The 27,041-nt window shown below is 59.9% G+C and overlaps 1 protein-coding gene across 1 annotated transcript in view; it reads right to left on the reverse strand.

Annotated features, from left to right (window-relative positions):
- The window catches only part of EP400 (E1A binding protein p400), a 97,871-nt gene that overhangs the window by 48,437 nt on the left and 22,393 nt on the right, over window positions 1-27,041 (reverse strand). Inside the window, exons 4-22 of the mRNA XM_042911081.1 lie at window positions 22,878-22,965; window positions 21,228-21,335; window positions 20,364-20,746; window positions 18,118-18,408; window positions 17,002-17,187; window positions 14,962-15,102; window positions 14,464-14,542; window positions 13,713-13,762; window positions 13,286-13,343; window positions 12,480-12,569; window positions 10,054-10,161; window positions 8,853-9,037; window positions 8,432-8,609; window positions 5,882-6,018; window positions 4,881-5,050; window positions 4,398-4,572; window positions 4,168-4,304; window positions 1,931-2,117; window positions 271-437 (exon numbers count right to left, since the gene is read on the reverse strand). Of these exons, the coding sequence (XP_042767015.1) occupies window positions 271-437; window positions 1,931-2,117; window positions 4,168-4,304; window positions 4,398-4,572; window positions 4,881-5,050; window positions 5,882-6,018; window positions 8,432-8,609; window positions 8,853-9,037; window positions 10,054-10,161; window positions 12,480-12,569; window positions 13,286-13,343; window positions 13,713-13,762; window positions 14,464-14,542; window positions 14,962-15,102; window positions 17,002-17,187; window positions 18,118-18,408; window positions 20,364-20,746; window positions 21,228-21,335; window positions 22,878-22,965 (2,918 nt within the window). The remainder of the gene's footprint in view (window positions 1-270; window positions 438-1,930; window positions 2,118-4,167; window positions 4,305-4,397; window positions 4,573-4,880; window positions 5,051-5,881; window positions 6,019-8,431; window positions 8,610-8,852; window positions 9,038-10,053; window positions 10,162-12,479; window positions 12,570-13,285; window positions 13,344-13,712; window positions 13,763-14,463; window positions 14,543-14,961; window positions 15,103-17,001; window positions 17,188-18,117; window positions 18,409-20,363; window positions 20,747-21,227; window positions 21,336-22,877; window positions 22,966-27,041) is intronic.

Here is a 27,041-nt window from a genome sequence, read left to right on the forward strand (position 1 = left end):
CACAGACACTCAGGATGCCAGGCCAGCTTCCAGAAGCAGGCGACCCAGTGACAGGATCCTCATCCCGTGGCTGTTTCATCCCCAGCCACCTTCGGGTCCTCGCGTGGACCCACAGCATGCCTCCTGAGGGGCGATGGGGCTGGGCCCTTCGGGCGGGGGGGGGGGGGGGGGGGGGGGGGGGGGACACATCACCGACCCGATGGCTGATCGGGGGCCGGCCCGGACCCAAGCAAGGGCTTCGGTGAGGAGGCAGCGCTTCACGCCACACACCTGCCGGGCTTCAGTCTGAGAGCCGCCGGCCTGCCCGACGGGAGCGGCGCGGCGAACAGCTCCTCCATGAGTTTCCGCGTCACCTTCTTCTTACACAGCAGTTCCGCTTCGTGGCGGGTCATTTTATTCTCCAGACCGATAAGATCAAATACAGACAGATCCGCTTCCTGGAAAAAAAAAAAGTTTTGCTCCACGAGGCAGGAAAAAGATGGGAACCCAAGCACATCCCAAAGAGGACTGCCAGGCCCAGGCGGCCACGCTCCCCGGGAGGCTCCCTGAAGCCACTCCGAGGCTCAGACGGGCCACCGGACCCCAGCATGCCTCAGTTTCCCCGTCGTTAAGACCATCTCATGTGCCAGTGGGAACGGAGAAGACAGTGCTGAGGAACAGAACGGACTCAGCAGAGGAGAGAGAGAGAGACCGGACAGCGTGAGTGCCAGCCCTCATCGAGAAGGGGAGCCTTCGGGCAGAGAACCACGCGCACTGGGGAAGCGGAGGTGGGTGTGCGCCACACCGCTCGGTCCGGAGCCCTGGAGACACGCGTTGCACAGGCGGGAGCACGGCCTCAGTCTCCGGCTGGGGGCAGACCCCCTCACCTGTGCTCTAACGAGGAAACACGGCCTCGTGCCCATCGCGACGTCGACAAGGGAAACGGACAGCAGGTGCCGGAGAGCCCCCCGCACCCTCAAACACACGGGGGGATGTGCAAACAGCCTGGCCGCTCCTCAAAAGGTTAAACGCGGAGGAGCCACGTGGCCCCACAACCGCACACCCAGACGCGTGCCCGAGAAACACAAAATCCGCGTCCACACAAAGCTGCTCCTTGAGCATCCACAGTAACACGACTCACGGCGGGCAAACCGTGGAGGTAAGCTAAGTGTCCCTTAACGGACGACCAGGTGAGCAGACCGCGCTCCACCCGCAGAGGGAATACGATTCAGCCTCGAGCAGGAAGGAAATTCTGACGTGCGCCACAAGACGGATGAACTCTGAAAGCAGCACGCTCGGCGAAGCGAGCCAGACACAAAAGATGGAAGCAGGCCGGGTACTGGCGTCTTGCTCCCTGCTGTTCAGTGATCAGAAAACTGCTTGGCCCCTAGCAGGCCTCAGTGCTCACTGAACAAGGGAGAGAAAACGGTAAAATGTGACCTACACCAAGCTCTTGGGACGCCAGGCACGGCGTCAGGTTCTTTCCATGGATCCCACACACACAGTGCACGCAGGAAGGGCATGGTTACGCCCCTCCCCGCCCCCCACCAAGGGGGACTCAGCCCAAAGCCCCCCCGCCAGCGCGTGGGGTGGGGGGCACGCGGAGAACGCCAGGTTCCCGCAAACACACACGTGCGGGCACAGGACCCACCCGAGGCGTCAGACGGCCCGTGACGGGCGCTCGCCTAGGAGACGCCAGCGTGCATCCCCAACGGGCACCCGTAGTGGTGCCCTGAGCTCCCCGCAAACGGCCCAAGAGCGCACGTGGCGCTAGGAGCCCCTCCTCTGCAGCCGTCGAGCCACGGGCTCGTCCCTCCCGGGCCGACCCAGGGCGCAGACCGTGCGTCAGGGGAAGGCGAGTCTCCAACGCGGGCCGAGCGCGCCGAAAGCAACCTCCCAGCCCCGGTGCTGCGCACAGGGCGCCTGCTGCGGGTGCCAAGCGGACACAGACCTCCCGCGAGTCTCCGTCGAGTGCCTGGAGGACGAGGGAGGCGGAGCGGTACCGCAGGGGCCCCGCCGTGTAGGACGACTCCGGGAGCCGCGGCTCCACCAGCCCCGGGTGGTTGCAGATACGCTGCAGCCTCAGCAGGATGCTCAGCACGTCCACGAAGTGCCCGCTCTTCAGCGCCTCCTGCGTCCTGCTCTCGGGGAGAAACACCAGCACGGGCATTAGTGTGGGCGCCGTGGACACCGCTGACCGCAGGAGCACAGCCGGCGCATCCTCACCAGGTCTGGGTGAGCGGTCCCCCCGGAACACTCACGTCCCACTGTCCTCCAGGCAGTCAGGACTCTCGGAGCCACTTACCGTTCCCTTGAAACCAGCCGGGAGGCAGAGCGCCAGGAGGGAGGGTCGAATGGGCACACAGCTGTCCCAGCCACCTCTCCCAGGGGAGGACGACACTCTAAACGGGCAGCGGTTGACGTGTTTCCGCCCCACAGTCACGAGTGCCGTAAAGCAAGGGCGGGCACCGGGGCGAGAGCACCCGACCCGGGGGAGGAAGCGCCCCCCAGGTGGGACAGCAGCCCTGGCCCTGCAGCCGTGAAGGCAGACACCCAGGCCAACCGCAGGCCAGGCCAGGCCCATGTGGGAAACACAGTGGCTGGAGACCCCCAGGGTGAGGAAGAGGGCGTGGTGTCCCCAGGAGGTGTGGGAAGGAGCCGTGGAGACCGAATGGAGGGCAGGCTGGTCCTCAGAGACCCAGGAGCAGAGGCGACAAGACAGAGGGACAGGGAGTGGCAGGGAGGATGCCAGACTTCCAGATGGGCATCGGGGTGATGGGCTACTGCGTCCGAGGACAGGGAAGTCTAGACAGAAGGTGCTCTGGGGACGCCCTCATGAGACCGGGTATCCCTCAAGGGATAGCTGAAGCGGCCGCGGGAGAATGTGGCCAGCTGGCGGGCTGTGCTGGAAGTCAGCAGAACCCCACACGAGCCGTTCTCGGCCACAAAGAAACGGGCCCCAGCAAAGCGGCCGGGCAGGGACAGGGACAGGTACACGGTCTGCAAGCCGGGCTCCGGAGAGCAGAGTCTGGAGAGGTGGAGGGGAACGTGTAAGGCGCCCCCTGTCTACGCGAGGGCCGGTACGAGGGACGTATCTCAGAAGAAAAGGCCGAAGCACAAGCGAGGCCCAGGACCCCGGAAATAAAGCCCTGGAGCGGAAGAGGCTCACACAGGCAGGTGTGCCAGGCCCCAGGAAAGGGGGGGGAGACGAGGTCTGCCGAGGAGAGGGCGCACCGGAAGACGGCAAGAACCGAGACCCGGCCTGCCGCCGAGTGACCAGAGCAAAGCTCAGAGCCCGCTCGAGGACCCCAGACCGTCGCGTCAACGTGCAACGAGGCACGTCCGTCATCGGGAGCTAAAGTGGGCTTGGCCACAGGTGTGCTCGACGCCTCCCGTGTGACTGGACAGATTCAGGGAAAAAGAGGTCCACGGACACGAAGAGGAAGAGTCACTTCCCACCGCTCTACGAGGAGCAGGAGCCACGCCACACACAGCCCAGGTCCGCAGTCGCCATCCTCCCACGTCCGCAGGCAGGACCGGCACCACCCCGCCAGGGCGAGCCCAGCACGCCCACGGCCCAGACGTCCTGAGGGCACCGTCTGCTGCCGGTGAAGGAACGCCAGGGGAGCCCCACCGAGGAGGACGGGTCTCCCGCCACGGGCGTGACAGCGCCCTCCACGGACCCCGCTCTCCGTAACCCGAAGTCACATCCGAGAGAGGAGCTGCCGGACGCGAAAGAAGGTGGCCGGTCCCCGGGGCACGGCCGGGGCAGGAGGACTCTGCGGCTCCTCCTCTCCCCTGCAGCACCACCGATGCCACCCGTCAGGGACTAAGACCTTGTCCCAGGGCGCAAGAACGCACGCTTACGTTCCGGCCTCGGGTTTTCCAGAACCGGCCCGGGAGAACAGGCTGCAGGCAGACACCATCCCGACGACGCTGCCGGCGAGGACGTGGCGCGCACAACGGTCTCACGGGGACACCGTGCCCCGCTGGGCCCCCTGAGCCCCACCGAGACCCGCACGTGCAGCCTCAGGGCGGCACCCCGGTCACCACCTGTCCCCTCGGGCCGTCACAGACCGAGCCGCCCAGTCGGAGCGTGCGTGCCTCGCCGGCCTCTGCCGTGACCCCGGGGAGCAGGGAGGGCACGGGGTGCAGGCCGCGCGCCCTCTCGGCCGGGGGCCCGCTCACCCGGGCTGTAGGATCACGTCCTCGTACAGGGCCTTCTGCCGGCTCGACAGCCGGCACTTGAGCACGTGCTCGTACTTCCTCGTCAGCTGCTTCTCCACGTCCCTCTTCGTCCTCCTCAGGATGAAGGGCTGGGTCACCTGGACGAGACACGAGAGCACGTGGCGTCGTCTCCCTGCCGTCGTCTCCCCCGCCGCCCCCGCCCCCCCCCCCCCCCCCCCCCCGGCGCCCACCCGGTGCAGGCGGATGACCGCTTTGTGGTAGTAGTCCTGGTTCTCCTCGCTCGGGGCCTTGAGCGGCGGGTGCAGGTAGGGCCTGGAGACGCCGGGGATGAGGAAGTGCACCATGGTCCACAGCTCCAGGAAGGTGTTGTGCGGCGGCGCGTCCATCAGGAGCAGGCGCTGCTGGCTGCGAGCACAGGCCGCGGCTGAGCCCTCGCCCGGCAGGCCGGCCGCGGGCTCGCCGCCCCCGAGGACGCGAGAGGAAAGGCACGGGGCGGGGGGGGGGTCACGGGGTCCGGGTAAGCGCGCGCCCCGGGGACGGACCGGACGACACGGGCGCCTCGGGACCCGCGGCCCCACACGCCCGTCAGGGCGAAGGGAACCCCCGTGCGGCCGACCACACCCGCCGGCCTGCTTCGCGTCACCGGCACCGGCACGGCACCGGCACGGCGACCAGAACCCGGGGGCGGGGGCGGGGGCGGGGGCGGGTCCCACCTCCTCAGGGTGAACACGGCCTCCCAGTGCCTCTCAGTCATGCCCTTGACGCGCTGCATCTCGTCGATGACCAGGCACCTCCAGCGCACCCGCGTGAAGGACGCGTAGCCCCTGAAGAAGTGCTTGTAGGGCGCGACGCACACGTTGAAGCTGTTGGGCTCCGTCCACTCCTGCGGCACAAGAACCCGGCCGCGAGCACGCCTCCCCTGCGGGAAGACGGCCCGCACGGCGCCTCCCAGGCCGCCGCCCCATCCCGCCACCCCGCTCCTCCGGCCCGCCGGCCGCTACGGCACACGGCACAGGTCCTCCCGGGCTCTTCCTCTGGGAGCGAACGTACTGCAGACGCAACCCGAGAAGCTGCTCTGAGGCGTCAACAACCGGTCCCGGAAGACGGGTCACCACGGAGAACCACGGAGGGAAACCAGCTGTTCCATCGTCCGTGGGGACACCGCACGGAGAACGTCACGGGACGTCCGCACGTCCGCACCGCAACTGACTGCGTCACAGGCTTTTCAAAAACGAGCTAACGACCGGCGACGGGACGTGAATACATCCCAGAATACTCACTTTTCCAGTAACTACTACTCAACGTCACGGTCTGACAACGAGGCAGTGTGTCAGCTTCAGCGAAAGACAGTGCCGTCTAGTACACTTTCACTCAGGATCCGGTGCCAGACGGCACAGGGCAGGTGTCCCGGCAGCTGGCCCGCGTGTCGGCAGAGCCCGGCGAGCGTTTAGCACGCACGCATCAGGGCGTGCGCGGCACAAGATCTCGCTGGGCTTACGCTGCTCGGGGGCGTGCAGGCAGCAGGGAAGGGACGGCCCCCGATTCTGGGCACGAAGGTGCCCGTTCGCACGGGGGCTTTCCTCACGGGGCATCTGTGCGTTTAGGGGGCTCCAAATCAGGAACCGCCAGAAGGCTCGCCTGACACCCCAAAATCTGCCTTCCGCACAGATGGAGACCCTCCTGTGCGACGTACTCCACGCATCCACCCACCTACCTGTCTCTTTGCTCTCAGCTCTCGGTGGCTGCCCACGTACAAGAGGGTTTTGAGCCCGGGACACCAGCGCTTCAGCTCGAGCTCCCACTTGAGGATGCTACAGCCCCTCACGACCACGAGATGAGGGCCCCAATTGCCTACGTGAGAGAGGAGACACAGAACCTTCGTCCGTAACAGAAAGCCTCACCCTTTTTTTGTAACAGAAAGCGGGCACCCGGCGCCGTGCCGAGCACGGAAGCACGGCAGGCACACGCACAGGCGTCCTCCCCTCCCCTCCCCACCCCCCCCCCCAACCCCCCGCTCAGCCAGTGCCCCTGGACAGGAGAGACTCGACAGGGAGCTGCCGAAGGAGGACCGGGTAGAGTGAGCGTGCTGTGGGCGCGGGGCAGAGCTCTCCTGTACGGGGACCCTGCTCAGGACACGAGAGGCGCGTGCGGACCCGGCCCGACTGCCGGACCGCCCCAAACCCTCCGCTTCCGCTCGGTCCTCCGAATAACGTTTTCAAGTATTAGAATAACATGTACGTGACAAACGCCAACTTCCGTGCTACAAACGAAACATAAACCAGGTCAGAAGGCGGAGACAGAAGACTCGAGAAAACGGCACGCAGTGCGCATGTCTGCAACCGGTACTCGCCCTGTGCACGGCGTCCCCTCCGGTTCCGAGAAGATCCGCCCAAGAGGAAGGTGAACGAGAATGGAAACGACCGCTTCGCGAAGAAATCACGGAAGTGGACAAAAGCTCTGCGCCAGGCGCGCTCCAGGAGGAGAGACGCACGTCAACCCCGGGTGCCCTTCCCCCACCGCGAGAACCGAGAGTTTTTAAGAGACCCGCATTCAGAATACAGTTGCGCTTCTGGTTTTCTGCAGGCGCCCAGGGCGGGCCTCCCGCTCTGCTCACTGCTGCCCTTCCCGCACAGCCCAGCGCCCGCAGCGGCACAGGCGCCACGCGAACGCCGAGCGCGCGAAGGACTGACCGATCCGTTCGTTCGTTCGTTCGTTCAGCCGATGGAACGAAAGCCCGTTTTTGGAAGCGCTGTCTGCTTCCGATTTCTTCCTATTACAAACACTTAGGTAACCAACACCCCTTTCACCTCAACGCCCAGAGAGCGAGGCCAGGTGGCGTACTGAGGGGGAAGCGGGTATCAGAACCTGAGAGCTGGAGACTCCGGAGCTGGGGCAAAACCCAGAACCGATTAATGCGAGAAAGGAAGGAGCCCTGACGTCGATCCGTTTCTATTTAAAACCTGACCGAGCTGGATCAATCTTTCCAAACACAGGGCAAAGAAGAGGCGCGTACTAGCGGTGGTGAGGGGAGTGCACCACAACCAGGCAGACGGGGCGGGGGGACCGCCCCGAGTGGAGGGAACAAGCCCTGTCCACACCCGCACCCCCCCAGGTCTCCACGCGCCCCACGGCAGGACGCCACCTCCCTAATTGAGTGAGCCTCCTCCTGGCTTCCGAAGGTCCGTGAAGAGGAAGAGGACGCGTCTGCTCCGCTATCCAGGAGCCCGTTTAGTCTGGATCCAGAACGTTTCCTTTCCAAGAGAAACACTACGGCCGACCCGGGAACAACACGAGTGTGAACTGAGCGTGAACCACACAGGTTCACCTACTCACACACGGATCTTTCTCAACACACACGATACTTTGTTTCCTCTTCCTGATGACGTCCTTGACGTTTTCTTTCCTCTAGCTCACTTTATCGTTAATAACACGCTGCGTAACACATGCACAAAATAAGTGTTGGTCGTCTGTTCATGCTCTTGGTTCAGCCCCCGATCAACGGTTAACTATGTCCTCAGTGAAGTTTTAGGGAAGTCAAAGTTACACACGGGTTTTTGTCTGCATGGGGGGGGCGGGGGGGTCAGTGCCCATGACCACCACGCTGTTTGTTCCAGACTCACTTGTATGTAAGCCCCCGTCCTATGTTAAAGACACCAGGCACGTGCCCTTCTACAGCCCCCTCAAAGGCACAGAGCTGGGGACAAGAAAGCTCCTGACCCACAGGCCGAGTGGAGGGCAGTGAGTGGGGGGCCGGCCCCTGAACGTGCCGCTACGGAGGCCGCGGGGCCTGACTGGTGACGTGTGAGTCCAAAGAGTCAGGCACGAGGAAGCGGCCGGGGTCTCCGCTGTGGTCCGGCCCCCGAACCCTCACCAGGTCCGCGAGCCGCTCCCTGAGGAACTCAGGCAGGGGAGCAGAGGCACTGCCAGGCAGCAGGCCCAGTCGGGAGGCAGGGGTGCAGGCACCGCAGCCCAGGGAAGGCACGGGTCCCGACTGGCGGGGGACACTGGGGTCACACGGTCCAGTGGGTCGTCACCGTGTCAGATTTTGAGTTACAGTGAGTTGCTCAATCTAGCGCGGACCGCAAATGAGTTTTCCGCTTGTTCAGACGACGCGTATTTCTGAGCCCTGGTCTCTTGGGTCCTGGACCGGAGCGCAGGGCAGTGGAGCAGGGGAAGACAGGCCACACTCCCCACCCTCCAGCCCGACGCACCGCCCACCGTCGGTCTTAGCGAATACGCGGTCCTCAAAACAACAAAATCTTACCTTCGTTGCAAGCCAGGTGGGCAAAAAAAGCAATGATCTGTACAGTTTTACCAAGCCCGGCTTCGTCTGCCAATATACCATTGAGGCTCTTCCGGTAGAGCTTGGCCAGCCAGTCCAGGCCGATCTTCTGGTAATCTCTGAGCGCGCCATACAACAGAGATGGGGCGTTCAACTTCACCTGCAGCAACACACGGGCCAAATACTCCTCAAACTACCCGTTAGACACTTTTCTCCGCAGTGAAGTCAAATCAGTCGTGCGGTGGGCCTATAGGAGGACCACAGAGGAGACCTAGGGAAGCAAGAGCAGCGTTCGCTCTGCCTGCCTACCAACCTCTGCATCTGGAACAGTTACAGGGAAGTCACGAGCCTTTTCTCGGCCTCACCAAGACACCGCCCCCCGGGGGGCAGCTCGGTGCCTCACCGTGGGGCTGACCCGGGCACTGCCCTTGGGCAGGACAGCTTCGGCCACAGCGGTCACCTCCGCGATGTCCTTTGTGTGAGGGTTCCCGATAGTCATTCTCTCTGCAGCCTTAAACTGGTCCATGATGAACAGCGAGTCGATGAGAACCACGTCCTTCCGGCTCTCGGCCGGGCAGTCTTCCACATCTGTGAACAGAAAAACGGGTCTGTAGCCGCTGCGAGAGTTTTATGATGGAAAGAATAAAAAGGGAACGCGCTGACAGAATCCAAATACTTCAAATGCAGTAGACGTTTTGTCTTTGATCCGTTCTACTACCTAGCAACACCGACCAAATACGTGGCTAGAAATTCCTAGGACGCTACCAGCTGAAGAACCACTCTGGACAGCTGTTGCGTGAAAACGGAGAACGAAGGTCTCTGTAGCGACTAGGAGCTGGCGTCACCAGATCTACGGGTATCTAAGGGCTTAGTGATTACCCCCACCACCAAGAAAGGGAAACTCGGCAAGCGAGGAGGCCACCGGCCCTCCCTCTGGTCCTGCCCGCCCCTAGCCTCTCTGCTCACAGGAATCTGTACCTGTGGATCAGAACAAGTAGAATGAAAATAAGACAAAGTAGGCTTTTTTTGGGTGCAGCCTGTGTGTTTGTTCGGAATGTCTAATAAAACTGAAAAAAAGTCAAAACTAGCGTAGCCTGAATATATACGATGAATTCTAAGCCTGTAAAATAACGACTCTTACAAATCTGAGAAAAATATTTCTACGCTGTTTACAACTCGATCGGGTATTCTGAAATTTTACCAAGTTAATAAATAAAAACAGTGGGGCTTGGGTGGCTCAGTCAGTGAAGCGGCTGACTCTTGACTTCTGCGCAGGTCACGATCTCACAGTTGGTGGGATCGAGCCCCGTGTCGGGCTCTATGCTGACAGTGCAGAGCCTGCTAGGGATTCTCTCTCCCTCCCTCTCTGCTCCTCCCCAGCCTGCACGCGCTCGCTCTCTCGCTCCCTCTCTCTCTCAAGATAAATAAGCTGAATACGGCATAAAGTTTAACAAAACCACATCAACAGAAAATTATACGTCAAACACACTTGCAACTTTTTCTTCCATCAGAGTAAAAGAAAACGAAGGCAACTCAAACCCCTACGTGTTTTGGCTTCTGCTTTAAGGCTCAGTTTTTCAGTTTTTTAAAGGCTGAACACAGACCTTCTTCTTCACTCGCCTCCTCACTGTCAGGCTTCGGCTGCGGCCACTGGAAACTGGGCAGAAAAGCTCCTTCGTACAACTTCATCAAATCGATTAAGGGCAATTCGGCTGGAAAGGATCGCGGGGAGAAGAGGGGTTAGTTTCCATCAGGGGTGACAGGCAGTTGGGAAGACGACGCAGAGGGAGGGTGCGGCAAAGGGGAAAGGGCCTTCTTCACAGGTTCTCCGCTTCTTGGCTTTAACTCCTTGGAAAAAATACATACTTTCTAAAGACACGTTGATGTTTTCCAAAGAGTAACTGTCGCCCATTACTGACGCTTTTCTTTATAAAAATGAGAATCTTTGAAATCAGACTGAGAAACTCAATTTTTATTCATAAAAAAATTTTTAAATTTCTAAAATAATACATACTAGAACCTATGCACCAATAAGTGTAACTATAAAAACGCAATTGATAGAAAATAACTGGCGATACATAAAAATACGCAACGTCAGATAAAAGTCAAACAAAAATAGAGCAAAAACCGTTTTGAATAGCGGGTACAACAGCGGTGATACCTTCTGCACAAAGAGCTCACCCTAACGGACCCCACCCCCCACCCCGGCCAGGTCCCGTGACCCACCCTCGCTGGCAGAGGCGCCACGGTGCGGCACCAACACGGACTCCGAGCTACAGGTGACACCGAGCTCAGAAAGCCACGGCAGCGAGGACGCGGGAAGGGAACCGGGGAGACGCGAGAAGAGCCAGAGCGCCTGCCTGCGCGGTGGAGCGAGCCGCTGCCACTTAGGGCCGCGAGTGAGCCAGGGCGCCCGGCACCAGCCCCCCGCCCCCCCCCCCCCCCCGACTCCGTGTGCCACGCAGGAGGAGAAAAGACGGGGCCGAGACTCCCCGGGAAGAGTGGTCGCACCGCGGCGGGGAAGGGAACGCGCCACGGAGCGATCGTGAGCCGGGCGGAGCCGCTGCACGTCACCTCCCGTCACGCGGCCGCGGCTCCCCTGACGCCAACAAACGCATTCCCCGCTGCAACTTCAAAAAAGGTTAAGACGCCTAGAAATGAATCTAACAAAAAACACACGATCGTAAAACGTGCCCGGCAGCTCCTGACCAAGACCTGTGAGATCGGGGACGCGCCACAATCAGAGGTTAGAAACGCTCAACTCGGTAAGGATGCAGTTCTCCGCCATCACCCGCCGGCTCGACTACGTTCAGGTCAAAATTCCCAACCAATTTTCCTCTGAAGCCTGACGAGCCGATCAGAGGCGTACCCTAAATCAGCCGGAGACGGCCGAGGCTGCCCTGAGAAGGATGCGGGGAGGGAGCCAGGTGGCTCTCAGGGTGGGCACGGGGCCGGGGGGCGACGGGGGCCGGTTTTCATGGGGGGTATGGGGTGGGGGGGGGGCGGGGGGGCTGGTTCTCAGGGGGAGCACAGGGCCGGGGCAGGGGAGTGGGCTGAGCAGACTGGGACAACCAGCTAGCAAGGACCCGCTTGGCAAAGGGCGCCAGGACAGCTGTGATCTGTTTTGGGATTAGAAAAAAAAAAAAAAAATCGCAGTCTTCACACAACGGACAGATGCTATTCTTGACGGTTCAAAGACATCGACACGTAACTAAAATTAGAACCTTGTAGACAAACAGGGAGACATCCTCGTGATCCTGAGGCTAAAACAGGGTTTTTGAGAGCAGACAAATTCAAGTGCGCCGAGATTTAGAATGCCTGTTCTTCAGAAGGTCCCGTGAGGAGAATGAAGACACACGAGCCAGGAGGTGCCCCCGGCACAGTAACCACGAAGGACGCACGTGTGCCATAAACAAACACCACTCACAAGATGACAGAGAAAGGAAGCCCAAAAGCAAAACGGAAAAGAGGAGCCCGCCGGCTCGGCAGAAGCATCCCGGCGGGACAGCGTCCGGCGCCCTGACGTGAGGGGCTCGGAAGGAACCCGCAGCCCAAGCCCGGCCGGCCTTGCACGGCGGACCGTGGTGCGCACCGGCCAACCCGCCTCCCGTGCGTGGGCACGGGCCACGGGGGCGCTCCCGCAGCGCGCGGAGGCAGAACGGGGGACAAGCGGAACGCCCGGCAGCACGCAGCAGGGAGTCAGTGACACGTTTGCGCCCGGGGCCGCGGCTCGGCAGGGAGAGCCCGTGAGGCGTAAGCGGCACACGAGCACCGGACAGGCCCGGGAACAGAGGAGCCGGGCGAAGAAGCGACAGGCCCGGCGCGCGATGCCATTTACACACGGTCCCGCAAGCGAGCCGGGCGGCGTGTGCAGACGGCAGGGGCGAGCGGGGCCGAGGCTGCCCGGCGGGACCCCCGCGCCGGCACACAGCGTGCTTCCCGGGGGGTCGCTGGTCTCACACGATTCTACACGCACTTCCGTGCATTTCCCGGCGCCCTGGGCGCCCCCAGCCCCACGCTCGCGGCCTACCTTCTTTGGCCAGATTGGACAGCTCCGCCTGGTGGTCCACGGCCCCCTCGTTGGCTTCTTCCTCTTCTATGGTCTCCTCCTCGTCCTCCACTGAAACGGCCCCCACCAGGTGTCAGGGAAACAGACCTCCCCGCGTCTTCCCACCTGCTCACGAGACGCTACCAGGCTCCGCCGCCGTCTCACCAGCCAGCAGAGAGCTGGGCCTTTCCACCCCTCGAGGTAGGCGAGCGAGTGCAGGCTTCCTCAGTGAGCAGGAACCCAGTGACCGCACTTCACCTCCCTCCTCGGGCTGCGAAACACAGCCCGGTTCATTACACGACAGACCTCCCCAGCGGCACACGGAGCGACGTCACACTTTTCGTCCGTCGGCTGACCCCGCCGCAGAACCCACCAGCCTGCTGCTCGGGGTCGCTCTGAGTTTGTCATCGCCCGTTTCAGACGACAGTCAGCCACTGCCCAGCCTGCTGTTCCGTGAACCCCGCAACTCACCCTCAACAGAGGCAGGCTCTGGGTGGCTGCGGGCCCACCCGCCATCCGCACACGAGCCCCCGGGGCCTTGCCACTAGCCGACGCTTTCCCTCCACCAGCTTCCGCCCTTCCCAGCTGGCTCCTCTGCGCAAACGAACTATCCACAAAAGGTCCTGCGCTCTGCCTCCTCCACCGTCCCCTCCCCCACCCTCCAAGGCGCCTGGTCCCGTGACACAAGTCACTGGGCCACCGGGCACCCTGAGTACACTGAGGATGCCCCCGGCCTACAGTTTGAGGGCTCGTCACACAGACGGCGAAGAGAGTACCGGGGAACAGACCTTCGTCATCGGTCAGGGATGTGCTAGCTTTTCTTTTCCTTCCAGACAGTGCTGACTCCTGAAACACAGAATAAAATTCACAAAGAATGGGACACCGAAGCAGAAACGTCCATTTCGCGTGCTCCCGGGAAGGCCCTGGTGAGCCCAGGACAAGCAGTCTGGGCACAGGAAAGGCGCTGGGCAGCAGGTAGGTGACACTAACCCCACAGTCCCACCCGCGTCTTCCCATGTCCCCAGATCAACACCCCATGGGAGCCTAACAAGGAGAAGAACCACTTTTCTTCCCCAAAGTGAACCGACTCTGAACAGAAGAGCACACTACAGAGGCGTCCACGTTTCTCCAGACAAGAGGAGGAACCCCAGGCACCACGTCTCACGCACACGGCTTCCACACTCTTACCCCGTACAGCAGCCCTCCTCAACTTACCAGGAAAGCTTCTGGCAAGACATCAAGCCCCTTAGGTCTCGACTCTTTTCCTAGAGACAGGGAACATGATTCGCTTTCACTGACACTGCCTGTGCAGGCTGCACCCTGTTGCCACCTCCCCACGGGAGGAATACAGCAGGAATGAGTTCCGCTCCTTTCTTCTGGGAACCAGCCCGCACCCCTGTACCTACAAAGTGCGCTGGCCGCTCTCCGGACGTCTCTGATCTGGAGAGGGACAGGGAGGCTAGGTGGCAAAGCCTGTCTTCTGTGATTTCTACAATCTTAACGGCCGTAGGACTGAGCAGAGGCCACCACTCTGCCTCGACTTCCTCATCAACAGGAGGGCCGTCGCGCTGCCCGTGCCACCCCGCCCCCCAGGGCAGCCGCTTCTGCCAGTGCCCGATGACGGGGCAGCCGCTTCTGAGTGCCGCGGAGACCCCCCAGCAGCCACAGCGGGGCCCCACCGGGGGCGAGTGCCTTGGAGAACTCAGCCCAGTGTCCGGGCCTAGCCCCAGGTGACTGGCTCAGACCCTCAATCTGAGAGCACCCCAAAAGCGGACCAGCCCGGGGGTGCCTCAGAGCGCTGAGCTAAGCCACAGAGCGGCCACGCAGGCAGACGTGTAGTGTCGGGCCGAGCAGATGCTCAGACCAACGCGCAAGCGCCCTGGGTGCCGCCACGTCGGCCAGCAGCGGGCCGGCGGGGTCCCAGCGCGGCGCCGGGAACGGTGAAGACTTTTAACGAGAGTCCTACCTCTCCTGGGAACCTTCTGCAAATTTAAGGCCTTCTTCCTTCTCTCCTCCAATTCCACTCGCAGTTTCACCTCCACGACCTAGGCGCAAAGAGTGGGACACAGACGGCACTGAGGGGGCTTCTGGAGGTCCCGCCACGGCGTCTGACAGCACGGCCGTCCCAACCTCCCCCCGAGGCACTTGACGACGGAGGTCTCGGCATAGCGCTGCGGGCGCTCTGCAGCCACCCGCTGCCCGCGACGGGAAGCGAGGCGGAGCCGTCTCCCGGGACAGCGCCCACGCTAACGGACGCGCCGGCAGCGCCGCAGAGCCCCTCGGAGCCCCGCGAAGCACACGGCACCCACAGCGGCAGACGAGGGCCCGTGCGCTCACGCCCACGGCCAACCACGCCGCGGGCTCTCCCCGCCTGGGTCTCCGGGCCACTCGGTCAGGCGTGCTCGGAAGGCACAGTTGGTGCTGTTAGGTTTAACTTAAATTTCGTTTAAATTTCAGGATTCACCTGTTCAATATTTGACCAAAAGCACTCTATTTCCCTGGCAGTCGAGGCAGCAATTCGTCTCAATCGGTTCTGCTCCTCCTTCCTTCCCCTTTCCTCACGAAGCTGCTTCTCCTCGTGATGGCGCAGCACGGTCCTGACGAGCTAGCAAACGAAAGGTCGAGAGCCTGGAGTCACGCCCCAGGAGGCGCGTCCGCACAGCGCAGGAACTTCTCAGCTGGGGGAGCTCACACATTCCGTCTGATCTGAGGGCGCGGGGGACACGCGGCGCCAGCAAAAACCCCACCGACACCCCGTCTGACTGTCCACGAAGTGCCGTTTGCTAACCACGCTTATTCTTCTCCAGAAAGAACGCCAAATTGTGTTACAGCCTTCTTTCTTCATCTGACATGCGATTCACACCTGCCCACCAAACGTGGAGTAACGTTTGTAACAAAAGCATCCCTTCCGCTGCCCAAGTGCAGCAACATACGCTTATTTATTTTAAACGTTTAGTCATTTGAGAGAGGGGAGAAAGTTGTCAGCACAGAGTCCAACGTGGGGCTCGATCCCACAAACCTTGAGATCATGACCTGAGCCCCAATTAAGAGTCGGATGCTTAACCGACTGAGCCACCCAGGCGCCCCGGCAAGATGTATTTAATTGCAAGGCACGAAACATGCTGGGGGGAGGGGATTCATATTTTTCGAGGCTTTTGCTTTAAATCCCAAACTGCTTTCTAGAACAAATGCTCTTACATCATCCCAGCAGTCCTCGAAAAAGGTGCTGAGAGGGACGCCTGGGTGGCTCAGTGGGTTGGGCACCCAACTCTCGACTCCAGCCCAGGTCACGATCTCACGGTTGGTGGGATCGAGCCCGTCAGGCTCTGTGCTGACAGCGTGAAGCCTGCTTGGGATTCTCCCTCTCCCCCTCTCCTGCTTGCCACGTGGGCTCACTCACACGCGGGCGCACTCTCGCCTGCACTCTCTCCCTCTCTCTCGAAACGAACAAACAAAGTACAGGTGCCGATAAGGAACCTGACACAGACACACTACGAGCCAGAGCACGCCCGGCTGTGGGACCCCAAGCTGGGGGCCAGCTGGACACTGCAGATGGCCACCCACACACAGACTCCTCGGGGCGACATCCTGGTCCGATCACACCCTCGGCACGGGGCCGTGTGAGAGGGGCAGCACGTGGCCACAGCGCAGGGTTCGGTGGCTTGCCACCTGCCCCATCCACCCGGTGCCCACACGCTCAGGCCCACCCTCCTCTATGAGATGTGCCCAAGGAGCAGTCAGGTTTCTCTGAAATTCCATTAACGGGACTCAAGACCTTTTATGCTCACGTCCCACTGCTTCCAAAGCTCTCGGGTTCCCTCTACCAAACCTACGTGGGGACCGCAGAGGGGACGGAGGTGGACGGCAGGGCACACAGGACCGCCCCCCAGGCCTGAGGGCGCGGGAAGAAGGGAACAGTTGGCCCTGAGGGACAGACGGTGATGCAGCAGCGTGAGAGCAGGGCCCGGTGCCACTTACGCGTGAGCAAGGACACAGCTGCCTCGTATGCGGAGACCTAACATTTCTGGTCCCTGTCCACACTCTCCCAGTACCGGCACTGCCTTCTACTGGCGGCGCCCCAGGACGGGGCGCCTGCTCCGGAACCGGTGAGGAAGAGACCCGCCCTCCGCCAGAACCGGGAGGGGGACACCAGACCACAAGACCAGGCAGGGCCGGGACCCAAGCTGCCCCACCGACTGACCAGCCTCTGCCCGCTCCCGACCCCGAGCCTGCTCGGCGCCCACCCCGCCTCACCCCGGGCATCCTCGCTCCAAGGGCCGGGACAGACTGGCCACAGAGGGAACCTACATCCCGTTCCGCGAATCCCAGAGCCACGGGAGACCGCGCTGGCCCCTCGGGAAGAAGCCACAGGGCAGTCGCTTTCCAGACAACAGCAAAACGCTCCTCAGGCGAAGGAGCCGGCCCCCTCCGAGACCCGGTCCACACCCCGCCACGCACGGCGGCGTACTCGAGCTGGGCCACGCAGCCGCTGGGCCTCACCCACCTTCCTGGCCGCGGCCATCTTCCACCTCCTCTCCTGGGCGAAGTCCGTGGCCATCCACTGCATCTCCTCCAGCAGGTAGTCCCAGTGCGACTTGGGGCGCGGGGCCTCCTGCAGCTTGGGCAGTCGCCGGAGGGACCACAGGCCTTCTTTCCTCAAATCTGCGATGCGCTGATGGGTCTGGTTCTCCTGCCGGGAGCGCAGGGGAGGGGGCGTCCGGCACACGATCAGAAGCGAACTCCGCTAATCCTGACCCCGCGTCCACGAAGCCTCAGCAAGAAAGACCAGACTGGACACGAGGGTCGAAGGCTCCCGCCCCGTCCCAGAATCAAGGACACAAGGCACAGGCCGACGCTCGTGTCAGAGCGCTTACGAGGGACACAACACACGTCTGGCCCTGGCTCCAAAACCACCGGGGAGGGGAGAAACCGATCGCCCAAGACTGGCCACACAGGGCCACAGGGTTGACAGAGGACAGCCGGCAGCACCGGGGCGGCGGCATCCTGCCAACTCTGACGAGTTAGATTCCCCTGACGAAGTCTAACGACACCACCGCTCAGTCACCCCACAAATGGCAAGTGCTAACTAGGTGCTGGGCCACGGCCACGCCGGCCTGGGCAGCCCTCCTGACCCTCACCCGCAGCCCACGGCGAGCACAGGCTGTGATGTCGGCACAGAACGGACCTTCTCTCCCGAGCCGACCTCCGCGAGGGGCGCCTGGGCGGCTCGGTCGGTTGGGCGTCCGACTTCGGCTCAGGTCACGATCTCACGGTTCGTGGGTTCGAGCCCCGCGTCAGGCTCTGTGCTGACCGCTTGGAGCCCGGAGTCTGCTTCGGATTCTGGGTCCTCCTCTCTTTCTGCCCTCCCCCCACCCCCCAACCCCCTTGCTCACACTCTGTCTCTCCCAGAAATAAACATTAAAAAAAGTTTTTTAAAAATGCAAAAAAAGACAACCTGCTTGTAACCTTGGTCTCTAAGCGACCACAAACTACGTTCGACCGTCCTCACTACCAAGCGCTCAGTTTCAAACTACCGCATCCTTAGAAATTAAGATCAAATGCGCCTCACAAATTGGAACACATTTCACAACCTTCTTGAGATGGTTTTAAGCGCACTTACCAGTGCTATCTGTTCTGCCAGCTTATCCTGAGAGCTGTCCTGGGGCGGGGCGGCGTTCTGAGCTGGGCTCTGCGGTTTCGGGGGTGCTGACACGGCTGCCCCTGGGGACCGGGAGGTGACTGGAGACAGTGACTTGCTGGCTGCCGAGGAGGGTCTGTTCCCTGTGGAGGCCCGTGCTGGCGATGGGCCAGAGCCGCTGGCGGGAGTGAGGGACGAGGTAGAAGAGGCAGCTGGTGGGGGCCGCTGACAAGGCTGGGCGGGGTCCACGGGTGGTCTTGTGGACGCCACCGCCTGGCGGGCAGAAAACAGGCCGGAAGTGAAGAGGAGACTTGAGCCCTGCTCGTGCGCCCACATCGGCGAGCGCGCCGGAGCCCCTCCTGCGGCAGTGTGAACGAGGCCCACACGTGTGCGCACACACACACGTGCACACACACACACGCGCAGCACGTCACAGATGGGCTTTCACGCGCTGGCTATCCCACGGGAGCTTCTTTTGGTTTTTACCTTTTCTAGCACTTTCTCCTGTTTTATGGGGTTTTTTTAGAATTAATTGTATAAGATTCTTCTAAACTAAAAACTACCCAGTGGTCACCTTGCACCCTTTCTCTGGAAAGCAAATACAAATCCCCTGTGCCCGTCATGGCAGGCAGGCCGTCGGGTGAGACACCCTCTCCGTACGTCAAAGCGTGTGCAACCAGAGGGCCCTCCTCCCGGACCGAAGACAAAGCCCAGTTCACGCGGGAATTCCGTGGGGGCGCCGGGAGCAGGGCGGGCAAGGCGCCGGCGCAGCCTAAGAGGGCCGAGCGCCGACGGCTGCCAACGCGCCACATTTACAAGCTGGAACCCGGGAAGACACAGACCGCAACACCGCACCCAAGCAGGCGCGGGCCTCCAGCGTCCTCCCGCCGCCGGCCGCACCGTGTGGAGAGAAGGCGCTGGAGGTCCGGGCACGGCCCTCACGTGCGTGCTCGGGGGCCACTCAGCATCCACGGCGGGGGAAAGAGGCTGCAGCACAAACCGTGCAGCCCACAGGCCTGACGCGTTCTCCCGCCTGCCGTTTGGGCCCTCACAGGGAAGGTCCGTCAGCCTCTAGCCAGGGCACAAGGGACAGATTTCCGTGGGGTCCGTAAGGAGCTGATCCTTTCATCGACAAGGGCGGGTCGCGGAATCCAGGCGAAACCTCAGCATGCGGCTCAGAGAGACCAAGTGTTCCAAACCCGGAGGCCGGCCTGCACAAAGCTCCGAGGGAAGCGGTGGCCCGGGGAGGCTCGGCTGCCCAGGCGGCAGCGCCCTCCTCCACCAGGCGCGCGCAGCCGTGACGCGGGCCCACACGAGAGGCCCCGCACGCGGTCGGGGTGCAGACCGCAGCTCCTCCGGCCGCAGGCTGCGGGATCTCGCCCAGGTACGCGGCCCCTCGGGCCTTCTTATGGCAAAACGGGGACAAGAAAGATCCTACGGCAAAGGGCTGCCCGGCAGACGAAAGAAAGGAGAGCCGACGAAGGCTCCGCACGGCACGCGGCGGCAGGCCCGCGGCGAGCACAAAGCAGCCGTGACTGCTGTCGCTCCGTTTCCACACAAGCTCAAGCCTCACCATCAACCTCGAGCGGCCACGAAGCATTTGAGTCGAAAGCCACCAAGGAAACCCCCTTGTTCGTAAGGGAAATGGCCAGAGGGAGGGGAAGCCTTCCCAGGGGGCTCCAACATACACGCTAAGACAGCTCCCTGAGAACACCACCGGCCACCCCGCAGTGCTCCCCGCAGTGCTCCCCGCAGTGCTCCCAGTGGTTCACGCTCACTTTCAGGGACCCGCCGCCCCTCGGGCACGGTGAGCGGTTCACCACACGCTTTTCAGAAACAGCAACCCGCAGGGGAGGAGGAGCACGATGGATACAAACACAGGTTCACGGAGCGCAGAGCACCGCAGAGGGCCCGGCAGCAGGCCCGGCCGGCGCTCCCACGGCACCCTTCCCACACCACTGGCCACGTCAGCCGGGACGACGGCCACGCGGCCCTCTGAGCTCCCACTAAACCGCAACCAGCAACCAAAGCTGTTCTGTTCTCTGGTGTTTCAACGACCTGACTGTGGTTCCAGAGCCGGGTAAGACGACGCTGAGCGGGGGACTGGCTCCGAGCGGGACGGCGAGCCACGGGCAGACCCCGCGATGGCGGTGTGGCACATGCCCCACCCAGAGCACGCTTAGCTTCTGCCCCTGTTCTAACCGACAGGACAGGTGCCCACCAAGTACCTGCGGCTGGGAGAGCGGGGCGGCCTGCATCTGAGCCTTCCCAGGCATCGGGGCGTGCGGGGCCTGCGGCACGGGCTGCGGCGGCGGGGCGGGCAGCTGGCCGGGCGGGGGCGCGGGCACAGGGACGCTCGGCGGCTGGGCCTTGGCCGGGACGTGGAGCTGTGCGTGGGGCTCCACCGCCTGCGGCTGCTGAGCAAACTGCAGCGCCGGCGGGAGGGGCGCGGCGGGGAGGCCGGCCGGGGGCAGCCTGCCAGGGAGCTGCGGCGGCGGGGTGTGCAGGCTGGCGGCGTTCTGCACCGGAGGCCCCGTGGTCGGGTCGTACTGCTGCTGGCTCTGCTTCTGTCCGGCGAGCTGAGCGGCCTGAGGGGCAGGAGGCATCCCTCCTGCAAGACAGGAGAAGTCCCGGCAGCGCTGACTTTGGAGTCCCGAGCAACCCGCTGCTCGTCACGGACCCGCGCCTCAGCCATCACACACTCCCGACGGGGAATCCGACCGGTGGCAACTTGGCCCCGTAAACCCAATGGCAGGAGTGAGCCCGCGAGAGAGGAAAGACGGGCGCTCGACCTTCGCAAGCTAGCATCAGGCGGAACAGAACGGTCACCGGGGTCCCTACTGCAGCAGCGATCAAGGAGTGCGCAGGTGTCTGGGGCCCGAGGACGAGGAGACGGCAGCTCCAGGGCCGGGAGCACACCCGCGGGGCCTCCTCTCCCTGCGCGGACCGGCGCTCAGAGCAGTGGCCGGGCCCCAGGAACCACTCGCCCCGTGTGCCATGACCGCGCGCATCCCGGCCCGAAGCTGGGCCACAAGACCCCTCTCTGCACACGCTTTTTCTGAGCCAGGAGATCTCCCGGCGCCGGGCCTTACCTTGAGCTGTCGGCATTAGCTGCTGAAGAGGAACGCCTGCATTCGCCCCCGGGTGCTGGAAAACTGCCCCCTGGTGGCCCACTTCAAGCCGAGGCCTCTTAGACTGCTCTAGAATAATTTTCAGAAAAGGTGCAATTTGATATAAAAATAAAACCGTGCAAGTAGTAGAAAAACCACATGTAAGTGTTTTTATAATCTTTGAACAGGGAGGCCCTCCTCTATGTGACTCAAAGTCCAGAAGCCAGAAGAGGTACGGTCGATAAATAGAATTTCTTTTCATTAAAACTCTGCAAGTATTAGAAGCAGTCTCACACAAGAGTGAACGAAGGGGGAGTGACATCCTTGGAGACTGAGGGTTCTGCACACGTGCGGGCAAAAGGCTGATGTGGCCGCCACGTGGAAAGCTCTTCCAAGTTCGTGGGAAAACTGCCAGCCACCGGACACACAAAACGGCAAAGAGCATGAACAGCTGAGCAGAGGGGGACTCACGAACGGTTAATAAGCATGAAAAGCTACATTGAAGAGATCCACAGAAAAACAAAAGATATTTGCACCCATCAGATTAACAAACACCAAAGGAGTAATCGTACTTCATAAAAAAGCCAAAATGTGGGGCGCCTGGGGGGGATCAGTCGGTTGAGCGTCCGACTTTGGCTCAGGTCATGATCTCACGGTTCGTGGATTTGAGCCCCGCATCCGGCTCTGTGCTGACAGCTCAGAGTGTGGAGCTGCTTCGGATTCTGTGTCTCCCTCTTTCTGTCCCTCCCCTGCTCGTGCTCTGTCTCTCTCAAAAATAAACATTAAAAAAAAATTTTTAAGTGGTCAAAACGTGAGCATGACAGAAACTGCAGACGGACCCGAAACAGGCCGAGCCTGCCGTGGGGCCGTGTGTACCCCAACACACTCTCAGGGAGTAATTCCCTTTCTGGGAGTTTCCTCCTCAGACACAGTGACGGACACGTCGAAAACAATCTGGGACTAGATGTCCGACTGTGCTCACCGTAAAAGAACAAAGGTGGTAACGAAAGGGAGCGCCAGCAAAGGTCTGAGGAGGAAAGGACCCGCCGTGCACCCGAGGGCGAGAGCCGGCAGGGAGAGCGCGGTCCCTGGCAGGACAGGACGGCCCAGGAAGCGACGGCCCTGTCGTCAGCTGTCACAGAGAGCGCGCCTCCACGTCCTCAGGTGCGTGCACGCGGGGACGCCGCCGGCAGGTGGCCGGGGTGCGGGACGTACCGCCACAGCAGAGGCAGACTTGAGTCACGCCTTCCGCGACTGCCCGACTTTTTCACGTAAAATGTGGGCTCTTGTAACTGGAAGAAAAACTTCCGTATGAAAAAATGAGTAACGACTCGAAAAATAAGACGGCTTTACCCGCAGTCCTTTTAAGGACTCAAGAGCCTGCCAGGGCACAGAGAACCAAAACGGACACGCCCAATCCAACGGGCACACCTCCGCCCCCAGCGCACACACACAGCCACATGAGTGTTCTCTTCAGCTGGTCGTCGTCAAAACAACAAAATTACCTTCAAAGGACAAAGAAACGAACCCAAGCCACGTGCGTCGGCGTTCACGCGGCCGTCACGCTGCACCTCCCACGGCAGGAAGCTAACGGGTCCCTGAGGCCGCGCAGGCCCGGGCTCCGGGACGTACCTGCTGGGGGCCCCGCCTGCTGCCTCTTAAAGGGGTCCGCTTCGCCCACACTTCCGGCCCCTGCCACAAGGGCCCCCGCGAGAGCTTGCTGCTGAAAAAGAAAATGAAAACATGAGATTCTGATCACGTAGGTGCCTCAGAGAACAGGCATAAACCGAACTATCGTGATTATTCCACACTGGCCTCACTAGTCTCTGCCGACACATTATCTGCCCGCTGCGTGTGACGTAGATTTATATGTAACAAGTAGCTTCAAGCTCTAACTTACCTCTGGAGGGACAAAAAGGACTTGTGACAGATCTTATTCTGGTTTTAACGGAGTTTCCTATCAATGCAGGGCCACACTCCCCCAGAGACGAGCGGGCTTTGCACCAACAGCGACAGCAGAGGACCCGCCAGTGTCGGGAAACGCCAGTCCTAAATGCGACAGCTCGGCCTCCCTGTCCATCACGCTGCCTGCCATCACTCACCCCCCACCAAAAAACAAAAGCTGAATAACAAAAAGGAAGGTTGCGATTTTCTTCCGCCTGGAAGATGACCCTAAAACCCTCCTCGACAGACAACCATCCGATAAACCTGGGTCCTCACACGGCATTTTTGCAAGTTAGCGCCCCGCTTGATACTCATCTGTCCTACACCGTAGGGCTGGCTGATTTAAGATGTTCAAATGAAAACCTACTGGCCAAGCAAGACAGGCACCAGGCAAGTCTGGGCGCCCACGCCATTCACATCTCTCCACCAACCTAAATGCTAAATGCTAAGGACGATGTTCACCAATCACCAGTTGCTAATTTTTTTTTTTAACAATTCAACTCTGTCCACTCTACTTAGCCAACCATTTTAAAGGCCAAGTTACACATGCCCTGAACAAGGCATGGGCCCCATGATGGCCCGCGGGGGCTGTGGGGCCTGCTGTCCCAGGGTGGGCCCCACGCTGCCCGCACCAGCCAGCCCCAGCAGGGCATGGCCTCCTGTGGGGAAAGGTGCAGTGGCTGACCCAATGGGACAGTAGCACCCCCATTTGCATTCAGTGAAGATGTGGGAAGGAAGGAAGGAAAGGAGAAGAAAGAAAAGAATGATTTGAAAAACACACGATATGTGAACAGTGGCTACGTCTGGGGACAGGATTACAGGCAATTTGTACTTTGTGTGTGTGCATGTGTGTGTACTTTTCTAAATGTTCCAAACGTTCTACAATGAACATATACTACCTTTGTAATAAAAAAATGCTGTTGTTGTTGTTGTTAAATAAAAGAAACCGATAGAGGGTTGTGTCTCCAGTAACGGCCAAGTGCTTCCTACTGGACTACACATACTCCCGACAGACATAAACCTGGAGGATAGGACCGGACGCCTGCAAGCGGGGAAGCGAACCAGGAGGTCTGCGGCAGGAGGGCAGGCCCCAGTGTGTGCCGTACGGAGCAGCTCAGAACCAGACACACAGAGACTCAATGGCTTGAAGGCCACCAGGACAGAGAGCAGGAGGCCACAGAAGAAGGAAGGAAGGGGGAATCACCCCAGGAGACGGCTGGAGACAGGGAGGCCCCGAGTTCTCTTGCTGATCTCTGGCTTTCTCCTAAGACAACGCCAAAACAAAGACGCCAAGCACAGGCCGACAAAACCACACTGAGATTTCAGGGGCCCTCACTCGGGACACCGGCTTTCACAGTTAAGATTCAAACACGGTAACTATGAAAGCTAAACAGTCAGTGCTCCTCAGAAGACCCTAACAGCATCCCGAGTATCTGTAACCTGTCGTTCGTGACATTCAAAATCACCCAAAAACACAAAGTAACAGGAAAACACGAGCCACACTCAGAATACAGTCCACGGACACAGACCCCGCGTAACGCAAATACTGGAATCAGCAGCAAAGATTCCACAGTGGCTTTAACAAGTATGCACGGAGACATAAAGAAAACATACCGTAACGAAGGACGAGAAAAAATCTCGACCAGAAAAAAGAAACTATTAAGAGAACCAAATGGAGATTCCAGAACTGAAAAACAAAATATCTGGAGTAAGAATTCCCTGGACAGCAGAGTGGGCTGTTCAGCGAACCGAAAGCAGTCCCGAGAGGAGACGAGGGGACCAGACTCTGCGGCCCTGGAAAGGGCCGGGGACCAGGGTGGCGCACAACAAGAACCGGACAGAGCCCAGGACACGCGCACGTATGCTACCCGGTCACGTCCTCGAGGCTACACAGCACCCAGAGGGAATGGAAAGTCCTCCAGAAAACGGTGCTGGGAGGCTGCATGTCTACACGAAGAAGCTGGAAAACTGGATGTCACGAAACCAAACCACCCGTGCTCCTCATGGACCCGGGCAGGGAGGGCCAGCCTCTCTCGTCCCGGCTTCCTCACTGCCACCAACTCTTGCTTTCGGAATGACTTCGCTTCCTTTTACGCTGTCTTCACGGGCGTTTTACTGGGAAAGAAGCTGCGGTGTTTAAAATACAAACCTGATTTCAGTTAGCAATCATTTATTAGAACTCTTGAAAACAAAATCAGAAAACAGAGAAAAGAGATGGTCTCTGCTGGAACTGAATTCTGAGTCCCCATTTTAAGAGAAAACATCAGAACGAACTGTATCCATAGAACACAACATAATTTGCAGGGAATCTAGAAGCTATGGCAAGAAACGGAACAATGGAGGGAACCAGGAATGCAGCTTGTAGAAAAGATGGTCTGCCACCGAGCAAGGAACAGACAAGTTATTCTGAGGAAGAAACGAAGCGGTCATTGCAGCTGGCAGTCCCCGGGGGGGAAACTTCTACGCAATTTCACCAACCGACCAACCAACCAACCAACCAACCATAAACTAAGTCAGAATGGGGTGAGGACTCGGGAGTGGGGAGGGCCGTGGACGAGACGGCTCCCGCTCTCTCAGCCCAAGGCTCCACGGGCGGCCTCCCCGGGCTCACCCGTGGCCCAGGGAAACCGAGGACGTCACAGACAGGACAAGCACTCGTGCTTTCTAACGGCATGTCTGTGGCAGCACGCTAAGCTGCCAACCTCTGCACAGTCTATACCTACACGCTTGTGACGATACACATAAAGATATGGACACACACGGAAGAATCAAGAGCATCTGTAGGGTAAGGTTACGGGACTGTAATTATTCATTTTCTCTAACGCCATCATCACTGAAAAATAATCTTCAATTAGGAGGCTTTAAAAAAATCTAAATAATGAGACAGTATTCTCTTGTAAACAACTGCGCTCTAATAGAATTACGCCTCAAGTTCTTCTAGAAGCGAACGAATACACAAACTGAGAACTCTGTATTTGTTTGGAGAGTTTAACTGGCAACCGATCAGGTTATTATAAAAATCCTCAAACTGGGCGCAAATAATGAAAGTCATCCTGAGACTCCGTCTTAAACCCTTCTCAGAATGCTTAACTGTCCCGGCCGGGCCAAGTAACGCCGGGCCGCTGCGTGTCCACTGTCGGCGGAAAACCAAGTGATGGCACACGGCAAGCAGCACAGACAGACTTTCCTGATTCACTGATGCTGCGCCTGAGAGTTTTTTCCAAACGGCAAAGGTAGAACCTACACTTAGAAAACCGGTTTAGTGAATTACAGTTCCTCCAAATGATGGCATGTTCGGAGCTGCCAAAATGAGAACAATTGAAAGTAAATAAAACATGAGAGTTGGTTGAAAGACAGTAAATACACCGCGTCAACTGACGTATATCATACAACACCTTAGTGTCAGAAGGACGGAATTATGGGCAATTATTCACTTCCTAACAGAAAAATCACTGAGAGCTACTACTTACAAGGGTTCTTCTCGTGAACACGTGTGCGCGCATACACGCGCGTGTACACATTACTGTGCACGGGACACCTCTTACCCATAGCGCTGCCTCGGCATTTTCTGGAAGCAAATTAATACATATGCAACACAGAAAATTCTGAATTTATTTCTAGCGTTTCATTGGTTGATACAGATCAGACAATATAAAAACTCTACGACTTACTGGCTATAAATAATAACACTCAAACTGAGATGTTTTTTCCAAAGAAAACAAGGGACGTGTTTTCATTTCAACTCTTTTCCCACACACTCCATTCTCCTGTTTCCTAAGGCACGCAGTCATATTTGCCTCAGAGACCTGTAATTCAGACTGGAGACTCCCTGGTCTTCCTCTCGTAGTCTCT

The sequence above is a fragment of the Panthera leo genome, chromosome D3, assembly GCF_018350215.1.
Source record: "Panthera leo isolate Ple1 chromosome D3, P.leo_Ple1_pat1.1, whole genome shotgun sequence".
Lineage (NCBI taxonomy): Eukaryota > Metazoa > Chordata > Mammalia > Carnivora > Felidae > Panthera > Panthera leo.